This window comes from Ictidomys tridecemlineatus, chromosome 4 (assembly GCF_052094955.1).
Source record: "Ictidomys tridecemlineatus isolate mIctTri1 chromosome 4, mIctTri1.hap1, whole genome shotgun sequence".
Classification (NCBI taxonomy): domain Eukaryota; kingdom Metazoa; phylum Chordata; class Mammalia; order Rodentia; family Sciuridae; genus Ictidomys; species Ictidomys tridecemlineatus.
Genome location: NC_135480.1, coordinates 163,122,889 through 163,146,420, shown reverse-complemented (window position 1 = coordinate 163,146,420; position 23,532 = coordinate 163,122,889). Strand labels below are relative to the sequence as shown.

The window sequence follows — 23,532 nt, the reverse complement described above, 5'->3', positions numbered from 1 at the left end:
TCAACATTCAGAAACCAGGTCTCCCTTAGGTTACAAAGCTCCCAACCAGATATTATGGTGTGACTTGAAGTCAGGATTTGCATATATGTGTAAAAGATATTCCAGTAATCAGCAATATTGCATTACGCTGAGGAGCCAGGATAAGACATTCAAGTAAAAATCAAGAACCTGTGTTCACCTATCTATGCACCCAAGCACAGTACACATGGACAGGCATGGCAAGAGTAGCTAACCTTTTTTTAATGTGAAACTGGATGGTAAAATAAGCAACTCTCTTGAGATGTGGTAAGGGCCTCTTTGGAGGTATCATCTCCATTCCTTCAAGTTTGGTAACCCTAGTTTTGTCCCTTTCTCTATTTTATTTTATATTTGGTATTGAAGATGGATTCTAGGGGCCCTTTACCATTGAGCCACATTCCCAGCCCTTTTTATTTTTCATTTTGGAATAGGGCATTACTAAGTTGCTGAGGCTGGCCTTGAACTTGTGATCCTCCAGCCTCAATCTCCTGAGTTGCTGGGATTATATGCATGTACTATTGTGCCTGGCCCTTTCTCTATTTTAAACTGAGATAAATGACAAGACAAATGCTCTCACAGGAATGAGAACAGAGGGCGGAGACTACTAAAAGATCCTTAAGAGGCATACCATTAACACACAATGTCTGAGCTGCAGGGATGCCAATTTGACTAAACTGTTAAAGATCATGAGACCAGAAGGAAAATACAAGCAGTCTAAATATTTGATTATATCAAGAAACTAATAACAGTGGCTAATTTTTTTAAAAATTAAAAAAATGCCATATTAAAAAACTATTTACTTCAAAAAGAGGGTAGGGGTTGGAGAAACAGAAAGGGACATGCATGACACAAGATTGGCCAGGGTTGGTACCTGTAGAAGTTGAGAGGTAGGTTCCATAGATCTTTACAGTTTCCCACAATAAAAATGTTTGTTTTGGAAGCTTCAAATTCTAGTAGGACCTGCTATCTTCCTTGCCTCAAGCCCTCTGTGGTCTGGCATCCAGAATGCTCACATTGTCTGTGGTCCTGCCATATCTTGCTGCCATCTCCCTCCTCTCCATCATGCCTCCCCCCCCCCCACCCACACATCATACTTAAACCAGGATGGTTGTCAGACTTCAAATAAATGGTTTGGTCAACTGGAGAGGGACTCCTGTATCGTTTCAACATTAACCCCTGACTTTCGGACAAGAAAATTACAATCACAACACATCTTTGTCCTTCAAGTAAGGCCCAAGTCTTATTGTGATTCTCAGCAGATCTACAAGCCTACAATGAATGCACTGTTCACTCTTGATTCCTGGACAAAAGCATCTCACTCTCTGAAACTAACACACACACACAAAATAATTAAGATGCTTTCTCAAAAGCTCTTGGTACCCAGAAACCCATGTTGCACATGCTCAGAAGAGAATTCCACCTACTGCTTCCTCATGTTCCTTCCAGCAATCATAATCTGTTGCCATGGCGATGCCTGCATAGCAAATTCCAGCCTCCTTGGCAAGAACCACCTCTGGAACTGTGGTCATATTGATAACATCTGCCCCCCAGGTGCGGAACATGAAGCTTTCTGCCCGGGAACTAAACCGAGGTCCCTCGATTGTGACTATAGTCCCCTTTGAGTGGCATCGGAGTCCTAGCTTCTTAGCAGTCTCTATGAGGACCTAGGGGGGGAAAAAAAACACAAACTGAAAACATATGAACATATGTATGGTTTATAATTTTATTTATTCTCTGATGTTTAGCAAGTTTTATTTAAAATAGACCACAGAATGGGGTCTCCTACACTAGACCCTTACTCATTCATACAGTCTCTTTGCATACATAGATCAACTCTATAGGAACAGACAAGGAGATTTCTTTATGTACCAGGAATTTGCTTACCTGCTTTATTTTTCACAACTTTAAGAATCTAAGCTGGGTTGTGAATTTGGACTTGAGTCACACCTCTTGAAAGAGTTGTGCTGAATTCTATTTCCCAAGCTCCTGAGGAGTAACTGCTCATGCCCCCCTTTACCCCTACCCACCCCACCCCAGAAGGTGCAGGCTTTAGTACAATCTTTGTTTTGAGTTAGAAAGTCATTTCTCTGTTGCCTGTTGCTGCTCTAAGGACATATGGTGAACAGAATGGAGCTGTGATGATTTTTTCCTTCCAGGAATAAATTTACCTTGGCATTCCTTTAGAGAGAAGATCATATATGGGTTTTAGAAACATTAAAAATTTTGACCTTTTTGTCCAGTGTTTTAATTAATAATGTCTATTTTCAGGGTATTAATTTCATTTTTTCTTAGTCTGTGTGTCAACATTTCCTTTTAATATAAAAAAATTAGTCTTCTTCAACTTAGCTGTTAACCCATTAAAGCACTGTTGAAAAGTCACTTAACCTCATGCCTTAGTATTCTCATCTGTAAAACAGGAATAACAATATTTATTGTATAACTCAGAGATATCTTGGATTAAATAAGCTAAGGTATATGGTTGCACAAAATTGTCCCAGAACACTGTAAACACTACATAAAGGCTAAACTTGTCTTTCAATGATCACTAATATCAGCAACTTCTACAAGTTTGCCAAATGAATGGCAGATTCCTGGGATAGTGGATATATAAAATGGAGGGATTCAAAAGTCAAAAAAAAAGGTTCTAATCTAGGCTAAATTTTACCTGCACAAGTCTGAACTCTATAAGCAAATTAATCTATTTCCTTACATATAACTCATTATGCCATGGAAAAGGGAAAGAAAATTTTAATAGGAGCTTTGGCAACTCCCAATTTGGAACCATAATAAGCAGTCAGCAATGAACACTTGATGCTGTACTGTGCTTATTTTATGAATGCTGAAAATAAATTATGTTTAATCTACCCTTTCTTCCACACAGTACAAGTTATAAATCCAAGGACCCAAGTCCCTACTTCCCCTCCCCCCAACCCAGTCTTGCCGTCATTAAGTGTCTTTGAAGAATAATGTCTTGGCTAAACTTCAGTTTCTAGACATGTGTTAAGATCACAGCTACTGTGTCCCACTGGCCAGTGACACCTAAGTCCTCCTCAATGGAGTTTGGTACCAGGACTGTAAGGAGGAAAAGGAGACTTCTGGATGCAGGTTGGTCACAGTGACAGACCCTGGGGGCCTCATTGCTGAACCAATACTTTGTACTCCCAGGAGAACAAGTAACAACACCCTAAGGAAGCGGGGAAAATAAACTACAGGGCCAAACTCAGTTCTGAGGCTAAGATAATTTCATTTTCTTATCTTGAGTAATCAAAATGGAGCTCCTGAAACCATCACATCCTCGTAAAGGGACTAGCAATATTAGATCACCAGAAAAAAATGTATTAGAACATTCAGATAAAGATTTTTAGAACATTTGTGTCTTCTGAAATGACTACAAGTGATATCATTTTCAGAACAGGTAACACGTGTACATGGTCCAAACCAAAATAAATACATAAAAGGCTGTTAGGTTGGGAGAGAATTTCTTTCACCCTGACTTAGGAACCAGGTCACCTGCCCTCCAAGGAAACCCCGGTTACAAGTTTCTGGTAAATTTTCTAAAAATACTCATCTCTTTACTTACAGAGATTTTAACACAAATGGCAATACTTCTGATCTTTTGGGGTGCACCTGACTTTCAAACCGAGGATTATAAGAAAAGTGACACAACACAGGATCTTTCTCTAAGAGACATTTTTAATTTACTGGAAGTTAAAGCTGAGATTCTCACTTGACGCCATAAATGGTCCCTGTGTGACTGCCACCATATTTCTGAGATTCTACTCTAATGTTGGAGCAGAGGCTAGACCATAATGGACAAACTCAGCTCAAAAGCAGAAGACGCCAATCCGTACATTTTTAGATTATTGATAATAATTTAATTCATAAAGCAGTTATTAATCACTAGATGTCCTATAACTGACAGACATGGTTCAAAACACTTTGCATTAGCTCTTTTGCCCCTGGGAAATATGTTATCATTGTCTTCTTTTTACATTTCCGAAGCCCAGAGATGTTAAATAATTTGCCCGATAATACACAGCTATCAAGCTAAAGACCACAGCCTTGATACTAAGTAATCTGGCTTCAGGCTATATTTTCTTCTTCTTGTTTTTTTTTTTATGATTCAAAAATCTTTTTTTTTATTGGTTGTTCAAAACATTACAAAGCTCTTTTCATATCATATTTCATACATTTGATTCAAGTGGATTATGAACTCCCATTTTTACCCTGTATACAGATTGCAGAATCACATCGGTCTTTTTATTATTATTTTTTGGTTCTGGGGATTGAACCTAGCAGCACTTAACCACTAAACTGCTGAGGCTGGCTTTGATCTCACAATCCTCCTGCCTCAGCCTCCCGAGCTGCTGGGATTAGTGGTGTGTGATACTGTACTCACCTCAGGCTATATACTCTGAACTGTCATGCTGTCCTATATTAAATTATTTAAAAAGTATTCTGACAGCAAAATAGATTTTTTTTTTTTCTTTTGGCAGTACCTGGGGATTGAACCCTGGGCCTTGCACATTGCACATGACAGGCAAGTGTTCTACCACTGAGCTACAACCCCAGCCCACAAAATAGGAGCTTATTAAAAAGGTTCCAGCCAGGCATGGTGGTGCATGCCTACAATGCCAGTGACTTGGGAGGCTAGCCTCAGAGGCAAGACCCTCAATAAAAAGTAAGCTTGAAAGAAGAAGGGACACTACCTGCTCAGCTAACTGATATAACTGCAGAAATCACCCCAGGCCCTTATGAACTGCTCTGGTACACCTTCCTGAAAGTCTACAAACCTCTCTTGTTTTGGGGCAGAACGGCTCAGCCAATGGAATATGGCATACTCCTCTGGTACAGGAATGACATCCATCATAGAAGGTCTGGGGCCTCATGGTGGTCCTATAAAAAATAAAGTGAAAGGTTAAAAAAAAAAAGCCACCTCTAAACCAACATCATCTAGGACGACATCCTACTCTTTCAATCCTGAATCAACAGCCCCAGATGATGACAGCAGTTGCTCATAAGGCAGCTTTAGGAGGGCATCTGGCTCTTCTGGTTCTAGATAGCTCAACAGGAATGAAAATGTGACCATTTACCATAGGCCAGGAGGCCAGGTAAACACATAAGAAGTCAAAATGAAAATGTTTCATCATCATGGATTACAGATCACAGAGTGAGCCCTGTAAACCCATCACTTAGATTCACCAGATTGCACATTTTGTCAAACTTGCTTCATTTGTTAGGTTTTTCATGGTTATAAATTATAGGCTTTTACTTAGACCATGTCCAGATCTCCTTGATGGACTTAAAAAAAATTTTTTTTGTTGTTGTTGTTTAACTATTGCATCTCTGGTTTCAGGGTACAAACAAGGTCCTTACCTTACATCTTGATTGTCATACCTCCAAATTAAGGGCAATTCCCAGATCAGTGACCCACTGAATAAAGCAGCTGTCTATCTTGCTCTACTTATGCGAATCTGTCTCTTTGCCACCTCATTTAGTTTGTTCCTATTACCAACTCTAACCAGTTCCTAAGTCTCTTGGTTCAAATTTTTGGTACAACATTTTTGAATCTACAAAACGGGTTAAAATTCCCTCAAGGGAATTTCTGTAGAAATTTCTTGCAGAAGTTTTTAGAACAAACTACTTTTATTTATTTATTTTTCCATGTTGGGAATTGAACCCAAGGACTTGTAGTGCTAGGCAGGTACTGTGCCTTTGAGCTATATCCCCAGCCCTTTGAGAGAGGAATTCACTAAATTGCTCAGGCTGGTCTCAACCTTCAGATCCTCTTGCCTCCTTATCCTAACCCTTGGCATGAGTAGCTAGGATTACGAGCATGAGCCACCATGCCTGATTCAGAAAAAACTACTTTTTATTTATGTCTATTAATTTTTTTTTCTAAACTTGAAACAGGAAAGATAATCCCTACAGAGGGGAAGGACAGGGAGAGATGAAAAAAGGGAGAGTCCACAGGGGAAGGTATATAATTTGATGTCTTCTTCCAGAGGCAGGAGTAGGGGACAGTACTGAGAAATCCTTTTACAAGCTCTATTTACACAGCCACATGTCAGTAGACCAAAATTAACCTATTACTCCTACTTCACCACACTAGCTAGCAACGAAGCCACCTCACTTGGAGATGAGGCCTCAGTGCCCTGGAACAATCCAAATGTTGCCCTTGATCCTCCCAACCTTAGGGGAGAGGCCTAGTTAACCCTAAGTAAAGTCAGAAGGGGTGAAGAAAAGGTTCAATGGCTGTTCTAGCTATATCAATAGAAGCTCCTCTCTGTTGGAAAGACTGCCCAACAAATGGTGCAACATCCTTTGCTCAAGCTCCATCTGGTCTGAGCCTTCAATTAGTCTAGTATTAACAACAGCCCCACTTGCAACTGTGATTATGAAAGCAAGGTTTCAAATCCTCCAGTGGCTATACTTCAAAAGACATTCAAGCACTAATGCCCCATCACCTCTGTCTACCCCTCTTCTCTTTGGCCCTTTGCCTTGTTATTTCTCTCTTTGTACTGAACTGCTTTACTTTAAGGCAAAACATGTGTTACATTATGCTTTACATCGTATTACATATACATGATACCTGTTTACAGTTTAATTCCTTCTTTTAAGTGGAATATTATATATTTTCCCCTTTCAGCAAAGATCCCTGCAGAATTATTGGCTGTACATCTTGTTGCAAATAACATCTTGTTTTTTTTTTTGATTCTCCATTTTCCAGCCATGAAATATGATGCCTTGTCCACTTTGTAAAGGCCTCAGGAGGGTAAAATTTAACCAAAAGGTCCAAATAACCCATAACAGATCAGAAGTGAGGTGTGAGCTTGAGATAAGACAAAAAGAATTTACAACCAGAGCTGAGGAAAGTAGACGACATACCCAAGAGAAATTCTAGAATGAAATGTGTTAGGAGAACTTGTCCCCCATCTGAGAGTTTCCCCTCCAAGATCGGAGAAATCAGAACTTTCGCAACTAAGCCAGAAGCCAGGCACATCTTATAAGTAGGGACTGTTACCTAAGTCGGCACGTTCAGTTCTGATTTCCAGTTAAAACACCATTCTGGTTCAACCTTGAGTCATTTTCTGAGTGATGTATAAAAACAGAAAATGTAGTTTTACCCCAGAAGTTTAAATTAATCACTGAATATGTATGTCTCAGGCAAACTAATTAGCCTCCTCCAATGAAATCACCATGCTGCCCACACTGGCCTCAAACTCACAATCCTCTACATCAGCCTCCTTAGTAGCTGGGACTACAGGCATGTGCCACCATGCCTAACTTCCCAAATTCTCTTCACAAGGTATATGGTCTGAAAGTATGCCCCCAGAATTTCCATACTGAAACCCAAACTCCTAAGATGATATTAGAAGGATATGATTAGGTCATGGGGGTAAAGTGCTCATGATTGGTTATATCAGTGCCCTTATAAAAGAAGTAGTAGATGGAATTAAGTTTGGTAAGCAGCTGATCTTAGATATAAAGATTATTCTGGATTAACCAAGCAGGAATAATGCCATCACAAGATGACATTAGAAGGAGGTAGAAGAGCCAACTTCAGAGTGATAGAGATGAGAGAAGAACTCCATCTACCATGGCTGGCTTTAAAGATGTATAGGGACCATGAACCAAGCAGTGCAGGAAATGGATTCTCCCCAAACCTGCAGAGAGAATATGGCTCTGCCACTTTTTTTTTTTTTAAGCCCAGTGAGACCCCCATTAGATTGCAAACCTGTAGACTTATAAGACAATAACTTTGTGTTGTCAAAGCCACTTATGTAATTTGTTATGACAGCAATAGGAAGTGGATTCAGATGCTTCAGTGGTTTGAGATATGATTAACCCAGTTATGGTTGCTACAATAATAAAGAACTGCTGCTGGGCTGGGGTTGTGGCTCAGAGGTCGAGTGCTTGCCTAGCATGCATGAGGCACTGGGTTCGATCCTCAGCACCAAATAAAAATAAAATAAAGGTATTATGTCCACCTATAACTAAGAAATAAAGATTAAAAAAAAAAAAGAATTGCTGCTAAAGATCTGCTACTTATTCTTTCTTCAACCAGTAAAACTTTCTAGCAAGGCAAGGAGACTCATTTTACCTTCCTGTAGTAGCATGGGATCCACTGATTAGCTGATTTTGCCATTTACTGTCTGTAGATACACTGCAAAGTTACTTTGATCTCTTTGCATTTCAGTTATATAAGCTTTCTCGTATTTAAATTGGAAATAAAACCATTTACCTCATATGGCCATGTGAGGATTAAATTACATTAACATGATGCAAGGGATCGGCACTCTACCTATTGCTTATGTAGCTACTACTAGTATACCTGCTTCTGTACATCTCTTCTACCAACCTTAGATAATGATTTTGAGGAGCCTTCAGTGAAGGATATCCCCTCAAATTGCTTGAGGTTGCCAAGCAAAGACATATGCTAAGAAAATTTAAGGCACAAACAAATGAAAAATTGTCCTTTGAAGAGCGAAGGAAACAAAATTATGTTGTGCGCTCGCAAAATACATGAGTTTAAGACAATCAAGGAAGAGACCACTGGGAACATAGGCATGGTGGGAGAAAAACCCAGAGAATGATTGGTAGGCTGTTTCTTAAATCAAGACTCTTGAACAGCTTATGGTCATTTGTTAATATTTTTCTCTTGGGAAATACTCAGTTACAAACAAGTTGAGGGCAAACACCTGTCTCTGGGCAGAAGCAAACACAAACCACATATCTCTGAGATAGTTTCAGAATACAGCCACCCTACAACAAGCCCCAGCATGCAGGAACATGAGTCAATTAATTTCCTGGCAAAGCAAACTGTCTGTGTTCACAAGGAGGGTGGCTTTGGGGAAGTGATTCTATGGGCTTCATTGAAAAGGTATCCAAATAGTAAAACAATAACATGAGATGAGATAGAGGAAGTTCTAATATGAAGAACTACAGATTAAGAGACGTGAACCTGTTCTATTAACCAGAAGGAATTGAAGTTCTGAATTTGAAGCATTATCATTATGATCTTCCCCTTGCTGCAATCTCCAGAGTGTCCCTAATGCCTTACGATGCCATAAAAAAGAAAAAAAAAAAGGAAAAAAACTACAGAATAAAACCCCCAACTGTGACCCAGGTGGGAACAGCAATCTCTTTGTTCTTACCTGTGAAAGGCTAACGGATATTAAGGGGGTGCTTCCTTGTAATAATTAGCAGAGGCAGGAACACAATATGGGTTATAAAAACATTTCCTAAAGTTACTATGCAGCTTCATAAGCATCCTTCTAACTGCTCCAGGTCAATGCATGTGGCTTTATCGAGTCCCGCGGCTATGCAATCAGTGACTCTGTCTACTCACACAGGAAACAATAAACACACGTCCTGGTATATAAATTAGAAAAACACAGGCTTTGGTGCTATTATTCTTAGGATTGTAAACTGCAAAGGGTGAAGAAGGTTGGTTGGAAAAGCTTGTACATTATAAAGTTTACTAATGGGACAGAGTATTTTTTAGAAAGGGGCCTAACCCCCTAATCTCCGTTATGTGAGACTAGGCCCCAACTTCCTTAATAATACTCCTGTGGCACAAGAATTTAAATCAAGAATCAATAAATGGTATGGACTCAAACTAAAAAGTTTCTTCTCAGCAAAAGAAACAATCTGTGAGGTGAATAGAAAGCCTACATTTTGGGAGCAAATCTTTACCCCTCACACATCAGATAGAGCACAAATCATTAGGGTATATAAAGAACTCAAACAACTAGACACCAAAAAAACAAATAACCCAATCAATAAATGGGCCAAGGACCTAAAGAGACACTTCTCAGAAGATGATGTACAATCAATCAACACACACATGAAAAAATGTTCATTATCACTAGCAATTAGAGAAATGAAATCAAAACCACTCTAAGATTTCATCTCACTCTAGTCAGAATGGCAGCTATTATGGATACAAACAACAATAAATGTTGGCAAAAATGTGGGGGAAAAAAGTACACTCATACACTGCTGGTGGAACTGCAAACTGGTGCAGCCAATATGGAAAGTAGTATGGAAATTTCTTAGAAAATTGGGAGTGGAACCACCATTTGACCCAGCAATCCCTCTCCTCAGTCTATACCCAAAGGACTTAAAAACAGCATACTACAGGGACACAGCCACATCAATGTTTATAGCAGCACAATTCACAATAGCTAAACTGTGGAACCAACCTAGATGCCCTTCAATAGATGAATGGATTAAAAATGTGGCATATATATATATATATATATGTATATGTGTGTGTGTGTGTGTACATACATACATACAATGGAATATTACTCAGCAATAAAAAAATAAAATTATGGCATTTGCAGGTAAATGGATGGAGTTAGAGAAGATAATGCTAAGTGAAGTTAGCCAATCCCAAAAAGCCAAATGCCAAATGTTTTCTTTGATATAAGGAAGCCAATTCATTGTGGGATAGGGAGGGGGCATGGGGTAATTAATGATAGTTGAATGTGATGATCATTATTATCCAAAGTACATGTATGAGACAAATTGGTGTGGGTATACTATGTATACAACCAGAGATGTGAAAATTGAGCTCTCTATATGTAATAAGAGTTGTAATGCATTCTACTGTTATATAAAAATTAAAAAAAAAAGAAAGGGGCCCCAAAATCTCCAATAGCAATAGTTATATAAGTTGCTATTTCCAAGGTCTAACAGCATCTGATATATGACAAGTGCTTAATATGTTCTCACTTTGGAATTATCCACAGAAAACTTGAATTCATGTTCAGAAGACCAGATGTGATCAGATAATAAGTATTAACATCCCTCCCCTTGGGGGGAGGGGGAGGAAAATAAGCAGGGATCCTCAGTTTTCTAAATGTAAATGTCAGGGAAGAAATCATTTCCACAAAAGTAACAAGAGGTTATAAAGCATATGTCAAAGATCTTCACATCAAAAATGAAATAAATTATGAACAAGTTACATCAAATTACAGGAATGGATGAGGTCATGTAAACAGCCTTGAGGACATCATTCCTCCTTCGGCTGTGTGGTTAATTCAGAAATCTGGGTGTGCTGCTGCTGATCACTGCTGCCACAGCCCTGAGGATCAGATCCCAGAGGGCAGCGGATGCCTGGTTTCCAATACTCTTGGTTTCTACTTCCAGGGAAAAGAATGGGAACTAGATGCAAGGGGAGACAAGCTAAGAGAAGGAGGAATGTCAAGGAAGAATCTGACTTCCAGGAAGGCAGCGGAGGAGGGCTCAAGGCATGTCAGGTGACAAGATGGCACCTTCTAGAAACTGAAGGGTCGCAAGGGTGACAGACAGGAGGAGATAGCACTGCCAGTGTTCCCTCTGTATTACTGTAGTCCAGAAGTGTGGCTTGCGGGAGGGAGAGCAGGGCCTGAAGACAATCAAGGGAGAAAATTCAATCCTAGTTTACAAAATCTGAAGTTTCTCTGGGGCCTTGCCCCCAGGCAGCCAGATGGATCTAACAAGGAATAAAAAAGGTGCAAACATGGGGATGAGGGGGAGCTAAGCTAACAGTCTTTGGATATGAAGCTGAGTTCAAATCCCACAGGGTCCATTTTTGAGCCAATGATAATATTTCTGAGTCTAAGTCTCCTCAACTATAAACCAGGGAAATGATTGCTGCACACAAAAAAATGGGATAAACTGATGGTGGCACCTTGCAGGAACTCAATCTGTGGCAGTTCAGTGTTTTTTGTAGCAGTACACACTTATGGTCAGGAATCAGTAACAAACTAGATTCTGGAGCAAAACATAAGAATGGATTTCACATAGGGGAGTAGCTGACCCCACTTCTGGGATAGCTATAGTGGGAAGATGACAAAGAAGAGCAGGGATGCGAGTAAATGGTGGAAAAGGGCTGAACCGGAAGCTGCCGAGTGGCAGAAAGACGCTCCATGTGTAATCCTTTACCTTGAACCTCCATTTCCAATCATCAGAACCTACTGGGAAGTCTGACGGACTTTTCCTGGGAGCACACCCCCACCGGGGTCAGAGTTCCACACAGTGATGTCATGGGGAAGCCCAAGGTAGGGCTGAGTCTCTGGGAGGGAGTAAATGAACGGGTATAAATGATCCCTCAGCACTATTTACAGAGGGACTTTCCTAATGAGTCAGAATGCATCACAAAAGCACACCCAGACCCCTCCTAATTTATGCAGGAAAATAAGTTGCAGATAATAATCTACAGGACTCCAGAACTCTTAGGAGTCAATCCAACACCCTCATTTACCAAATGAGGATGCTGGGTGACAAAGCAATTTTGTGGCAGAGCCAGAGGAAAGAATTTGGATGTCCTCCCTCCCCAGCTGGTGCTTCTTCCCCACATTCTGTAAGCAGAACTTAACCAGAGGCCAAGGCCAACATGTTAATTAAAATTGACAGAAACCACTTGGCACTAGGAATCACACTCTGCTTTCTTTAACCCTTTTTGGCTGTATTTTTCTCATTGTTAAAAATAAAGTTCTTATTTGCCTTTCTCACAAAACATTCCTCATAAAGACTACTAATAAAAAGAAATCTCATTTTCTTTCTTACTGGTATGTTCACAAATTTCACCTTCAGATATTTTTGAGAGCAACAGAAGCAGAACCCAATAGTCTAATTTTTCTTAAAGTTTAATACAATGTGGGCATTTTCCCAGTTTACAAGTCTAGCTGTTGCTTTCTACACTTGCATAATAAATATGGTGAACTGAAGTCCCATAATAATGAAGACTGATGGCTCAGAGAAACAAGGTCATGTATAGAAAACTTCTGGAAGTCACTGCCTCTGGGTCTTGCATTGCATAGACAATCAGCTCTTGGGGATGAAAAAAAAAAAGACCTCATCACCAGTTCTCCCCCATGGACAAAAGAATCTGCAGCCATATCCAGCAATAACTGAGTTAGAAAAGCAGAGACCCTTGAGGAACACAGGAAGAGGAAAAAAAAATGCCTCATGCTTTAAGAAAAGCAGCCAGTGGAACAGTCTTGCTTTGCTCCAATAGCAAAAATTTCAGGAGAAATCACTCCTATCCAATACTTTTTAATGCACTGTGAAGGTCAAGCTTTAAAAGTGGGGTGTGTATGGGAAGGCTGCAAGGCTGATAAACAAAAACAAAACAAAGGCCAGGCCAATGAACCATCATGCTTGTAAACTTCTCCACATCTCATCTGGGAACCTGGTGAGGCTTCCGGGCAGGTGCCAAGCCACAGGCAGGGAGGAGCCATGTTAAGTATCAGGCTAATGAACTGACCATTACCTATCCTCTGGATTCAAAAGGAAGAAGCTGTTATCTTACACTCAAAGAAGCTGCATCATTAAAGCCCTTTTAGAAAGAACTGTTACTACCGTAACAGGAAGTGATTATAGAATGAATTAGCAAGTAATGACGAGTTGGTTCCACAACTGTTCCTGTACAGTGAGGGACAGATATGTGGAAGACCCAAAGATGCCAGGAAGAAAGCACACATAAAGCCCAAGGAGTAACTATCTGCAAGTCCAGCTGGAGCCTTGAAAGTAGCCAACTTCAGGATGCCCTTTATTCTCGCAAAGCCAGGGTCTAAGGAGTAGAATCTACCTTTTTATTTCCAGTACTGGAATAAACCTGGGGTGCCTCACCACTGAGCTACATCTCCAGACAATTTTCTTTTTCTTTTTGCTACTGGGGATTGAACCCAGGGACACTTTACGACTGAGACAAATCCCCAGCCCATTTTATTTTTTATTTTGAGGCAGGATATCACTAAGTAGCTTAGGTCCTCACTAAGGTGCTGAGGCTGAACTTGAACTTGTGATCCTACTGCCTTAACATCCCAAGTCGCTGGGATTACAGAGGTGTAACACTTCCAGTTGTGGAACTTGCTGGGAGTCCCTCATGAGCTTTATCTGTCTATTCTCACTTATAAAACATGGCGTTCTGATTACCAATAGGTGATGGGGTTGAAAGCCAGATATAGCTGTACATATAAGGGTATGCACCACGGAGGGAAACCCAAAATTATAACCATCAGGAAGTTAGAACAAGTCCCAGTCCTAACCATGTCCTATTCTCAGTGGCCAAATGACTCGTGGCTCTGACAATGGGGACTTTCTATAAGGCAGGAGAAAAAGATTAGTTGCACCCAAAATAGCAGGAGGTGCAGGGCACCACGAAACCTACTGTGGACAAGACTCCTATGGATTCTCAGTAGGAATTGCTATTTTTAATTTTTAGTTTGTGAAAAACATCTCATATGGAGACCAAGACGGAAGGCAAGGGAAGAGTCAGGAAAACTGCACACTACAAATGGGAAAATGAAAACCACAATGCATTCTTTCTGACATTTAAGTTCTAGACCAAGACCTTTTTTTTTTTTTTGCTTCCCACAGCCGCCCTGCTCACGAATAGAAAATGGTTATTCTCCCTTTGAATTCTGAAGGTATTTCCTTGCATATTTGCCAAGGACCCGAGAACTGAGTGCACATGCTCAAACACCACTGGATCCACTGCCCTCCAACCTGGTATGTTGTCCTGCTTTTTCCAGGACAGTCTCAGCCAGGACTCCCCTTTGCTCAGACTCAAGACTCTTGACATTTGATTTGCTGGGATGTAGCATTAAAAAAAAAAAAAAAAGACTTTTAGAAAAGAATGACCCTACTGTTTCACAAGAGCATCCAGCCTTGTCAGACTCCTTAAAGGGTTTATTTTATCATCAGAGCAATAATCTCCTATTTCTAAAAAACTCAAATAACCGCTAAGGTATGCATGGCATGGCTGAAGCACAGCCCATGCTAGAGACTGACAGATGAGAAAGGATGTGTTTAAAGTCTTATTGCTTGATTCCAATTCTTTGTTACAAAGTTATATTAGAAGGATTAAAATCAATCTTTTACTTTCAGACAAAAACAATTTTGAAGATCACTGCAGGATGAAGATTTTTTTCTGAGATGATATGCTGGCAAAGTTATAGCAATAGGTCAAAGTGTATGTCTCTAGATCAGCCCCTGGAGACAATCCATGGGCAGTGCTGGGAAGCCTAAGAGATAAGTTCAACCCTTAATTCTGTAGGGGACTGACCTGTATGGTAGGTAACTGGTCTTACTGAAGCACACAGAGCCGAGATGAGATCTTGGATTGAGGACTCCTGTCCCCCACCCTGCAGCCCTAAGATCCTTGGGGCAGATATGCAGAATGTTACAGTTTTGTCAAACAAATTGAAGCTCTGGGAACCTTAGGGCAAAAACAGCACAGCATCCAGCTCACTATTCTTGCTCAATGATAGCACCAAGAGAGAAGTCAAACATTTGCCTCAAAACACACACACAATCCACTTTATTAAGAAATGTGTTTTCATTACCCACAAGGCAATTAGTTCTGGTTCTCCTATGAGAAGTTCAAATACATATATGCCCATGGCTGGTTAAATGAAAGCCATGTGGCTCAATCAGGGGGCACTATCATTTTAGAAAATGCTGGCCAACAACAATAGGATACAAGCTCACAATGTAACTTTGAAATTTCTAGTGGCCACACTAAAAAAGTAAAAGAAAAACAGGTAAAATTAGCTAAAAAAATTTTTTTGGTGGGGCGCAGGGGGGGGGCCCCACAGAGGCAGGTAGCAGGGATTGAACTCAGGAGCACCTGGCCACTGAGCCACATCATCCCCAGCCCTATTTTGTATTTTATTTAGAGACAGGGTCTCACTAAGTTGCTTAGCTCCTTACTTTTGCTGAGGCTGGCTTTGAACTTGCAATCCTCCTGTCTCAGCCTCCTGAGCTGCTGGGATTCTAGCATGCACCATTAATCTAAATCTTATCTAACCTAATTTATCTAAAAATTTAATCACTGCAATATATGATCAATATAAAAGTTGAGATTGCACCACATTTGGGGCATATTCCAAAGGAAATAAATTCAGTATATAGAAGAAATATTGCACATCCAAGTTAACAGCAGCACTATTTATAATGCCCAAGATATAGAATTATTCAAGTTGTTATCAATGCATGAATGAATAAAAAATAGTATTCCATGTGTGGATGTATATACTCAAGTACTCTATGATTTTACTGATGTGTAGAATTTAAAAATACCCAACTCAGAAGTAGAGAGTAAAACACTGTTCATTAGAGGTTGGAAAAATACTGGTTAAAGGACACTAAATTTCACTTAAGTTTAAGAAGAAAGTTTTTGAGATGTATTGTACAGCATGGTGATTATATTAATAGAAACAAATTATGAATTCAATACTACTAAAGTAAAAATCAAATATTTTCACTACCAAAATGGATGTGGGATGGAAACTAGCTTAATCAATCATATTAATCATTGTGCAATATATACATATACCGAAATCTCAAACTGTATCCCATCAATTCATATAATTACTATTTGTCAAGTAAAATTAAAACTCTCACAAGAAAAAGCTTCAGATGCATCTATGTCCTGCTCTTCCTTTCTCCATGTAGTTCCTATACATCATCTTCTGAGCTGGGAGTGACCAGCTACAAGAGCATTTTAGATGACTGCTCACCTGTCAATGAACTGATCAATGACAACGATGTCACCGGGCTGAATCTCCTCCCTCAAGGAGCCGCAAGCCGTTGTCACTATGACATGTGTACAGCCCTCCTCCTTCAGAGCCCAGATGTTGGCCTGGTAGTTGACTTTTGAAGGCATGATGGTGTGCTGCCTCCCATGTCTAAGGGAAAGAGAATAAAGATGGTAGACAAGTGATCAGGGCATCTTAATACTGTTAGAAAAGCATACTAATTCAATGGCAGTGTTTACTAGTATTTTCTACCAAAGCATTTTTATTAGCAGAGGAGGAATGAGAAGAGATCAGTCAATAATCATACTACAACAAGCACAGACTAGCTCATCTTAAAATGCAGACCAGCTTTTTGTTCCATATATTAATTTTCCTACAAGGGCAGGTAACAACTTGCATAGAATCCACATTCCAGGAAGACATACTGCATCTGTCACATGGGGCATGAATGCCCCAGAGCAAGGCATGAGGTTTCATGTGCACCACTGTTTTCTAACTGAAATGGAAGCCCAAGCAGTTGGGTCTTTCTATTCCTTTCTGCCTGATCCTCCAAAAAGCTAATGAAAACTTGTAAGGCATGAGAGTTCCCAGTTGTTTGGAGTGACAGTAACAGGTTTTGTCCAGTAACTGCTTACCTGACTGCCAACCACTGGATGGTCTGAACTGTGACCCACCAGAATTCATGTTGAAGACCCAACCTCCACTCCTAACTCAGAATGTGACTGCTTTTGGAGACAGTTCTTTATGAAATAATTATGTTAAAATGAGGTCATTAGGGTGAGTCCTGATCTAAGATGACTGGTACCCTTTCAAGAAGGGGAAATTTGGACATAGATATGTAGAGAGGGAAGTGGATATGAGGACACTGAACAAGACAAGCCAAAACAAGCCAAGAGACAGGCCAGGAATATAACCTTCCCTCACAGCCCTCAGAAGGAGAGCTCTGCCAACACCTCAGTCTCAGAGTTCCAGCCTCCAGAGCTGTGCGAAAATTCATTTGTTATGCAAGGCAGCCATTCTATAGCACTGTTATGATAGTCTCAGTAAACCAATATAATCACCAATGCTTACTATCATACTTCAAATAAAACCTAGTACTTTACCATGGATTTCTACCTCGTGGGCCCCAGCTTAATGATTCAACACCTCCTAACCCAGGTCTCGTAGCTCTGCTGCATCCACACTTACTTAGTAAATACTTAGGTCTCAAAACTCTTTAGGTCTAAACTCCAAGATCACCACCTCTGAGTTTCCCTCTATGACCATCACATCTACATCACATCAGTTCCTCAAACCCATTTTTCTTCATAGTGCCTCTCAGCACCTTAAACTTATCTTCTTTTAGTCTCAGCTTTTTCAACTGGAATCAGCCTGGAGGATGATGCTGTGTCTACCTTCCTCCCTGGCACTTAGAAAGGGATACATAACAAGTAAATGGTGTGATCTGTTAGACAAAAACATGTATTTGGTTAAAACTCTTTGATCACTTGAAATACACAACTGTGTGTGTGTGTGTGTGTGTGTGTGTGTGTGCGCGCACACACCCCCTCTACCTAGAGGGACTCCAGTGAGCAGCTAGTAAAAGGAACTCAATTTCTGAAATTATTTCTAAAAATTCATGTGTATCACAAAGCATACTTATAAGCCATATTTCATAAACAAAACTTAAAATTATCTTGGGCTATTTGAGTAACTAAGACATGTCATGCTCTATCACAGAAAGGCAGTGCCCAAAGTCAAGTTTCCTTTCCATGTGATCATGCAGAAGGACTATCACACAAAACTTACAAAACTTAGTTTGTTTGATGATGATTAGAAACTTAGGCTTTGTTTTTGTTTTGCCTACATATTTGCTTATATTTTTTGGTGAGAACACACACTTAAATTATATTTTACATAAGTATAAGGTTGAATTTCTATGTGTTTAACATTAATAGACATAGACATATCTAGAAAAAAAGAGTAGAAATAAATATATCCAAATATTAAGGAAAAAGTTGGAGCTTTCGAGTAAAATTTTGGGTTTGAAGCTCTGCCACTTACTAGCCCTGTGACCTTATCAGTCACTCTACTCTCAGTTCAGTTTCTTTTCACCTGTAAAATGGATAATGAAATACCTACGCTAGAGGATTATTATTAAATACCTCTTGTAATTATCATGTTTATACTTAAAAAGTATCTTTAATGTCTTTCCTGATGAACAACAGAAGTATTAAAAGCATCAAAATAACAGTAGACAAATGTAGCACACTGGGGCTTCTATCCTGAGTTAACAGATGATCCTATCAGAAGATGGGGACCATTGATACCCAGAATGTACATATATCTTTCTGAAAGTGTTCTCTAAAACTCTTGATTAGCTATTTCAAAAGAAATTTTTAAAACCCAAAGCATTTCAGAACCAATGCATTAGAGGGCCAATCATCTCACAGTCTGACAGTTTAGTTCAGGAACATTAAAGCTTCAGCATTGGGCCATCTTACCAACGGTCTCCTTTTGGACCTTGGAAAAAATTAATCAATTCTCTAGCAGTCTCTAGTCAAGACTTGGGTTTCAATACAAAAGCTATTTTCTTTTTTTTTTTTAAATTTAGGGCTGGGGATGTGGCTCAAGCGGTAGCGCACTCGCCTGGCATGTGCGGGGCACTGGGTTTGATCCTAGCACCACATAAAATAAAGATGTTGTGTCCACTGAAAACTAAAAAAATAAATATTGATAACAATTCTTTCTCTCTTAAAAAAAAAAAAAAAAAAAGCAAGCCAGTAAAGACCAACAAAGGAAGTGCCCTGAAATAACTTCAGTGACCATCTTAAACTGAAATGGAGGGCCCCACGTTCATGCCCTGCATAATCCCCTCCCCTCAGTGTGATTGGATGAGTCTCCCAACCATTAGAAGGCATTTCATATCCAGGCTCCACTTGGCTGGCACGCTCCTGAGGTTCTACTGGCCCTACAGAAACGAGCTGTTATAGGGTAAAGAGCTGTGGGGAGGCCAAGTGGCAGGGAATGTGGGCTGCCTGCAGGAGCTAAAAAAGGCCTCAGTCCTCAGTCTGCCAACAACCACAGAAGCCTGAACAAGCCTGAGCTCCATGCAAGAGTGGAGCAGGGAATACACCTTATATGACCCAAGCAGAGCACCCTGTGAAACTGTGCCAGACTTCTGACCACAGAAACTAGGAAATAAGTGTGCTGCTGAATCCGTGGTAATCTGGAACACAGCCATGGAAAACTAGGCAATGGAAAACTAAATGTGTAGTCTAATGTCTAACTATGTGATAAAAACAATGTTGCCTTCTTTACACCAGGGAGCGGCACCAGCCTCAACTAGGGAACAAGATCTAGACACTACAGTCAACTCACTTGACAGGCCCAAGCCCCTTTCCACAAACATGAAACAACTACTATATAAGAAGTCACTAATGGAACACTGTTCTTTATGTTAATTAGGGAAAAAAAAATTTTCTTCTTGCAGTTAGAACTGAAAACAGAGCTTCAATTTTATTCACCTGATTTTCTTTTCTAACCTCCTGGGATGGAGTGGAACATGAGCTCTTTGATATCCTACATATGCAAAGCTTACCTCAATTAATTAATTAACTAATTAATCAAAGGTGGCTAAGATGTCCTGACTCCATCATATAAAAGCTCATGCCTTCATTATTATTCTTTCCAGAATTTAAGCTGAATTTCAATTTAGTGATAATATTCAAAAAGCTTAAAATACTTACCTTGCAAGGAGGACACAATCAACATTTTTTATCTTCCCCAAAATTAAGGCATCAGATGGCTGTGTGCAATGAAAAACAGTTACACCTCAGTGATTTTTAAGACACATACGCAAACAATTTAAAAAGTTGCCATTGAAAATTGTTAACTTAAAATAGATTCATGAAACTTGCAGTCTGAAAATATAGCTTAGAAGAGTCTAGATTTGATTAACATAATCAAAGAATTTTAGCTGAGTGCAAACTCAGGTTCTGAAGGTTGCTGGGGGCCTATATAGGTATCACTTAGTAAGGTCATTTGTATCAAGCACTCAGTGGACTCTGATAGCAGACTCAACAAACTTAGATGTGTCAAGGGTATATGGCAGGCTCAAGAATATGTGTGAGTGAAAGGCAGAGAGGTAATGAGACCACAGCACGAAGGACTCAGCAATAGTGCTGTCTGCTTATGTTAACCAGGTCTCACATGGCCATGGGGATGATGCAGGGAAAGCCCCTGTTCACTGAGGGGTTGCCAAAGCATGAGGTTAGGAGGAAAGCCAAGATGACATAGGACCTGGAAGTCATGAGATCAATCCAAAAACTGAGCTAAAAAGGAGGATTTAATTAGAAAGGACAGATGCAGAGATCTTCAGAAGATCAGAGGAACTATGTTTGGAAGTAGCAATAGGGAGTAAGTAGAAAGCAGACACCCGACCCTGGCCTAGGCCAGTGACACAGGAGCCTGGGGAAAAAGCAGTGTGTCCTGGAAACCGAAGAGCACATCACTCCCAGTGCTATGAATACCCACACTGTGTGATCTCCAAGACAATCCTCCTCTGGCTCTGGGCTCACTCAAAAAAAAAAAAAAGCTACTTTGTAATAGTACTTCATTCTATTAGTCATCAGCCTGTACCCTGAATTAGTGTGCTGTGACATACAGTCACTGAATTAGAAGCTTATTTGAATGCAGACTTGAAAAGCAGAGTTGTTATGTCTAAAATGAGTGTCTGCCTTCTAGCAACATGAATTGAGAAGTTACTTGTGCATATTCAAAAGCTGTGTTTTCAAAACAGGGAGCTCTGAAGCATCCTTGCTCTGGGGGGATGAAACCCAATGACAAGACCCCAAGCCAAGACCTGGGTTGTCAATACAAAAGCAATTTTTTTCTTTTGATTTAAAAAGCAAGCCAGTAAGAAGTGTATAACACTAACATAGCTCAATTAATTGGATATTAACCTTGCCAAATGGAGTATCCACGTATTTTTCAGTTCTTCCTTCTAAAATTTCTGGATCATCCAGGCCTGTTCCACCAATTATTCCAATCTAAGGGAAGAAAAAAGATCATCACACTGGGTCATTTTTTTTTCATTCGAAACATTGAAAAACATTCAGAAACATTTAAAGGTCTTCTATTGTTTAGAAATAACCAAAAATTTTTTTATTATATCACTTTTATTTCTGACTGAATTACAAATAAATAGAGAGGTACTTTTAGATATCTAATTAAGTAACTGACATCATTAGGAAAGTTTCTCCGGGCTAACATCTGGAAGGAAAAAGTATGTAAACAGCCAGAAACCAGACATGACACCAATAGAAAGATCATGGAAAGTGACCGGAACTATTTTTACCCCAACAAAAAGGTTTAACTCTATTGAACAAAGTAGCTTCTGGAACAAAAATTTCAAAGTTTAGAATTACTTGAACATCTAAAGTAAGCAATATTCAGGTCAGGTTATATAAGTTGATTTGTATCGATTTGGAGGAAAATGGCTCTTTCTCTGGCCCTCAATTTCCTGGTGGGGGTGTCAACAAATTGAAAATAAATAAATATGTAAAATAGGGGCATTTAGTGAGACCTTGCTGAAAATTCTGTTGGCTTAGTACATTTCCTTAAGTGGCTAAATCAGTTGATGGAGCCACCTTGTGGTACATTACTGAAATCACAGGTTTTATTGTTTCATACTAACTAAAAACCATAAAACTAATAAACATTAGTTTTTAAATCAAATCAAAGCAGTGCTCCCTTTAGTAAATACATTAAAATCATCTAGTTGAACAGAATTTTTTTTTAAAAAAGAAATCACACTGCTTTTTGCAAATGGGAACCTTCCTTTAGTCTGGCCTCTCCATTTTATCCTTCATTTTATGTATCCTCTTAAGCACCACAAGTCATGAAGAGGTTAATAAACTGTCCAGCCAATGTCCTCATCTTGGTCACAGAAATAAACTGCTGACTCTAAAAATTACTCTCAGCCTACTCTTTGGAGATTCAGGTACTCAAAGAAACTTTTGCATTTTTTACTTATGACCACTTTGACTTGATTGTTTTTAGATATTCCCTGGGCTGTGGCCCAGGTGATTTAACAGTGGATTCTGGATTTAACAGTGGACCCTCAGGCTTGTACATACAAAACAAATCTAATTTGGTTTTGGAACCACCTTTCAGTTTTCATGGTAGTCCAGCATGGAAGCAGTGATTAAGAAATGCTAGTGGGGAATGGTGATGCGCACCTATGGTTCAGGAGACTGAGGCAGGAAGACCACAAGTTCAAAGCCAGACTCAGCAACTTAGTGAGACCCTGACTTGGGGGAAAAATTGGAGAGAGGGCTGGCTATGTGGCTCAGTGGTCGAGTATCTCTGGGTTAAATCCCCAGTACCAAAAACAACAACAAAAAATAAAACAAACAAACAAAGAACACTAGGCAGTCCTGAAATTCTGAATTCCAAACTTCAGTTTATACCATCTGGGCTGCATGATGGCCCTGCACTAAGTAACTGGCAACTCAGTCCTCAGCAAAGCATATACAGTATTTGACTAGAAAGCAAGTGGCCAGTACTTGCCAGAAGGGCAGGATGGAGTCTCTGGCAATGAAAAGATCTGCAGGCAAGCCCACCCAGCCATCCAACTAGTTCCAGTTGTTTATGGAAACCCTCTTTGCAAGGGATAAAGCAACAAGTGTAGTGACTGAGTACTGTATTGCCATTGAAGGTAACTGGACCTCAAAGATGGAGGCTGGCAGTGCCAAAATGTGGTCAATGTCGCCACCTGCTGGTCCTATGGCAAAGTACAGTTGAGATAAAGTCTCCAAGCACTAATGGCCCAATTCTATTTACACCCTTGTAAGCCTCTAAATTCAACAACCAATTCAGTACTTGCTTTGATAATGAAATGACTGTTTTGAGAATTAACAAGCCAGATGTATTGTGTGAAGTGCTTCAGAGGCCTAATCTGTTATTTAATCATTACATCTATCCTATGAGATAG

At 39.8% G+C, this 23,532-nt stretch overlaps 1 protein-coding gene across 2 annotated transcripts in view; it reads right to left on the bottom strand.

Moving 5' to 3' along the window:
• Positions 1–23,532, bottom strand: part of Mtap (methylthioadenosine phosphorylase) — a 71,092-nt gene that overhangs the window by 7,309 nt on the left and 40,251 nt on the right. For both annotated transcript variants that reach the window (XM_078047703.1, XM_005335917.5), the window contains exons 2-6: positions 21,500–21,586; positions 20,285–20,343; positions 16,539–16,706; positions 4,812–4,914; positions 1,443–1,682 (exon numbers count right to left, since the gene is read on the bottom strand). In XM_078047703.1, the coding sequence (XP_077903829.1) occupies positions 1,443–1,682; positions 4,812–4,914; positions 16,539–16,706; positions 20,285–20,343; positions 21,500–21,586 (657 nt within the window). The remainder of the gene's footprint in view (positions 1–1,442; positions 1,683–4,811; positions 4,915–16,538; positions 16,707–20,284; positions 20,344–21,499; positions 21,587–23,532) is intronic.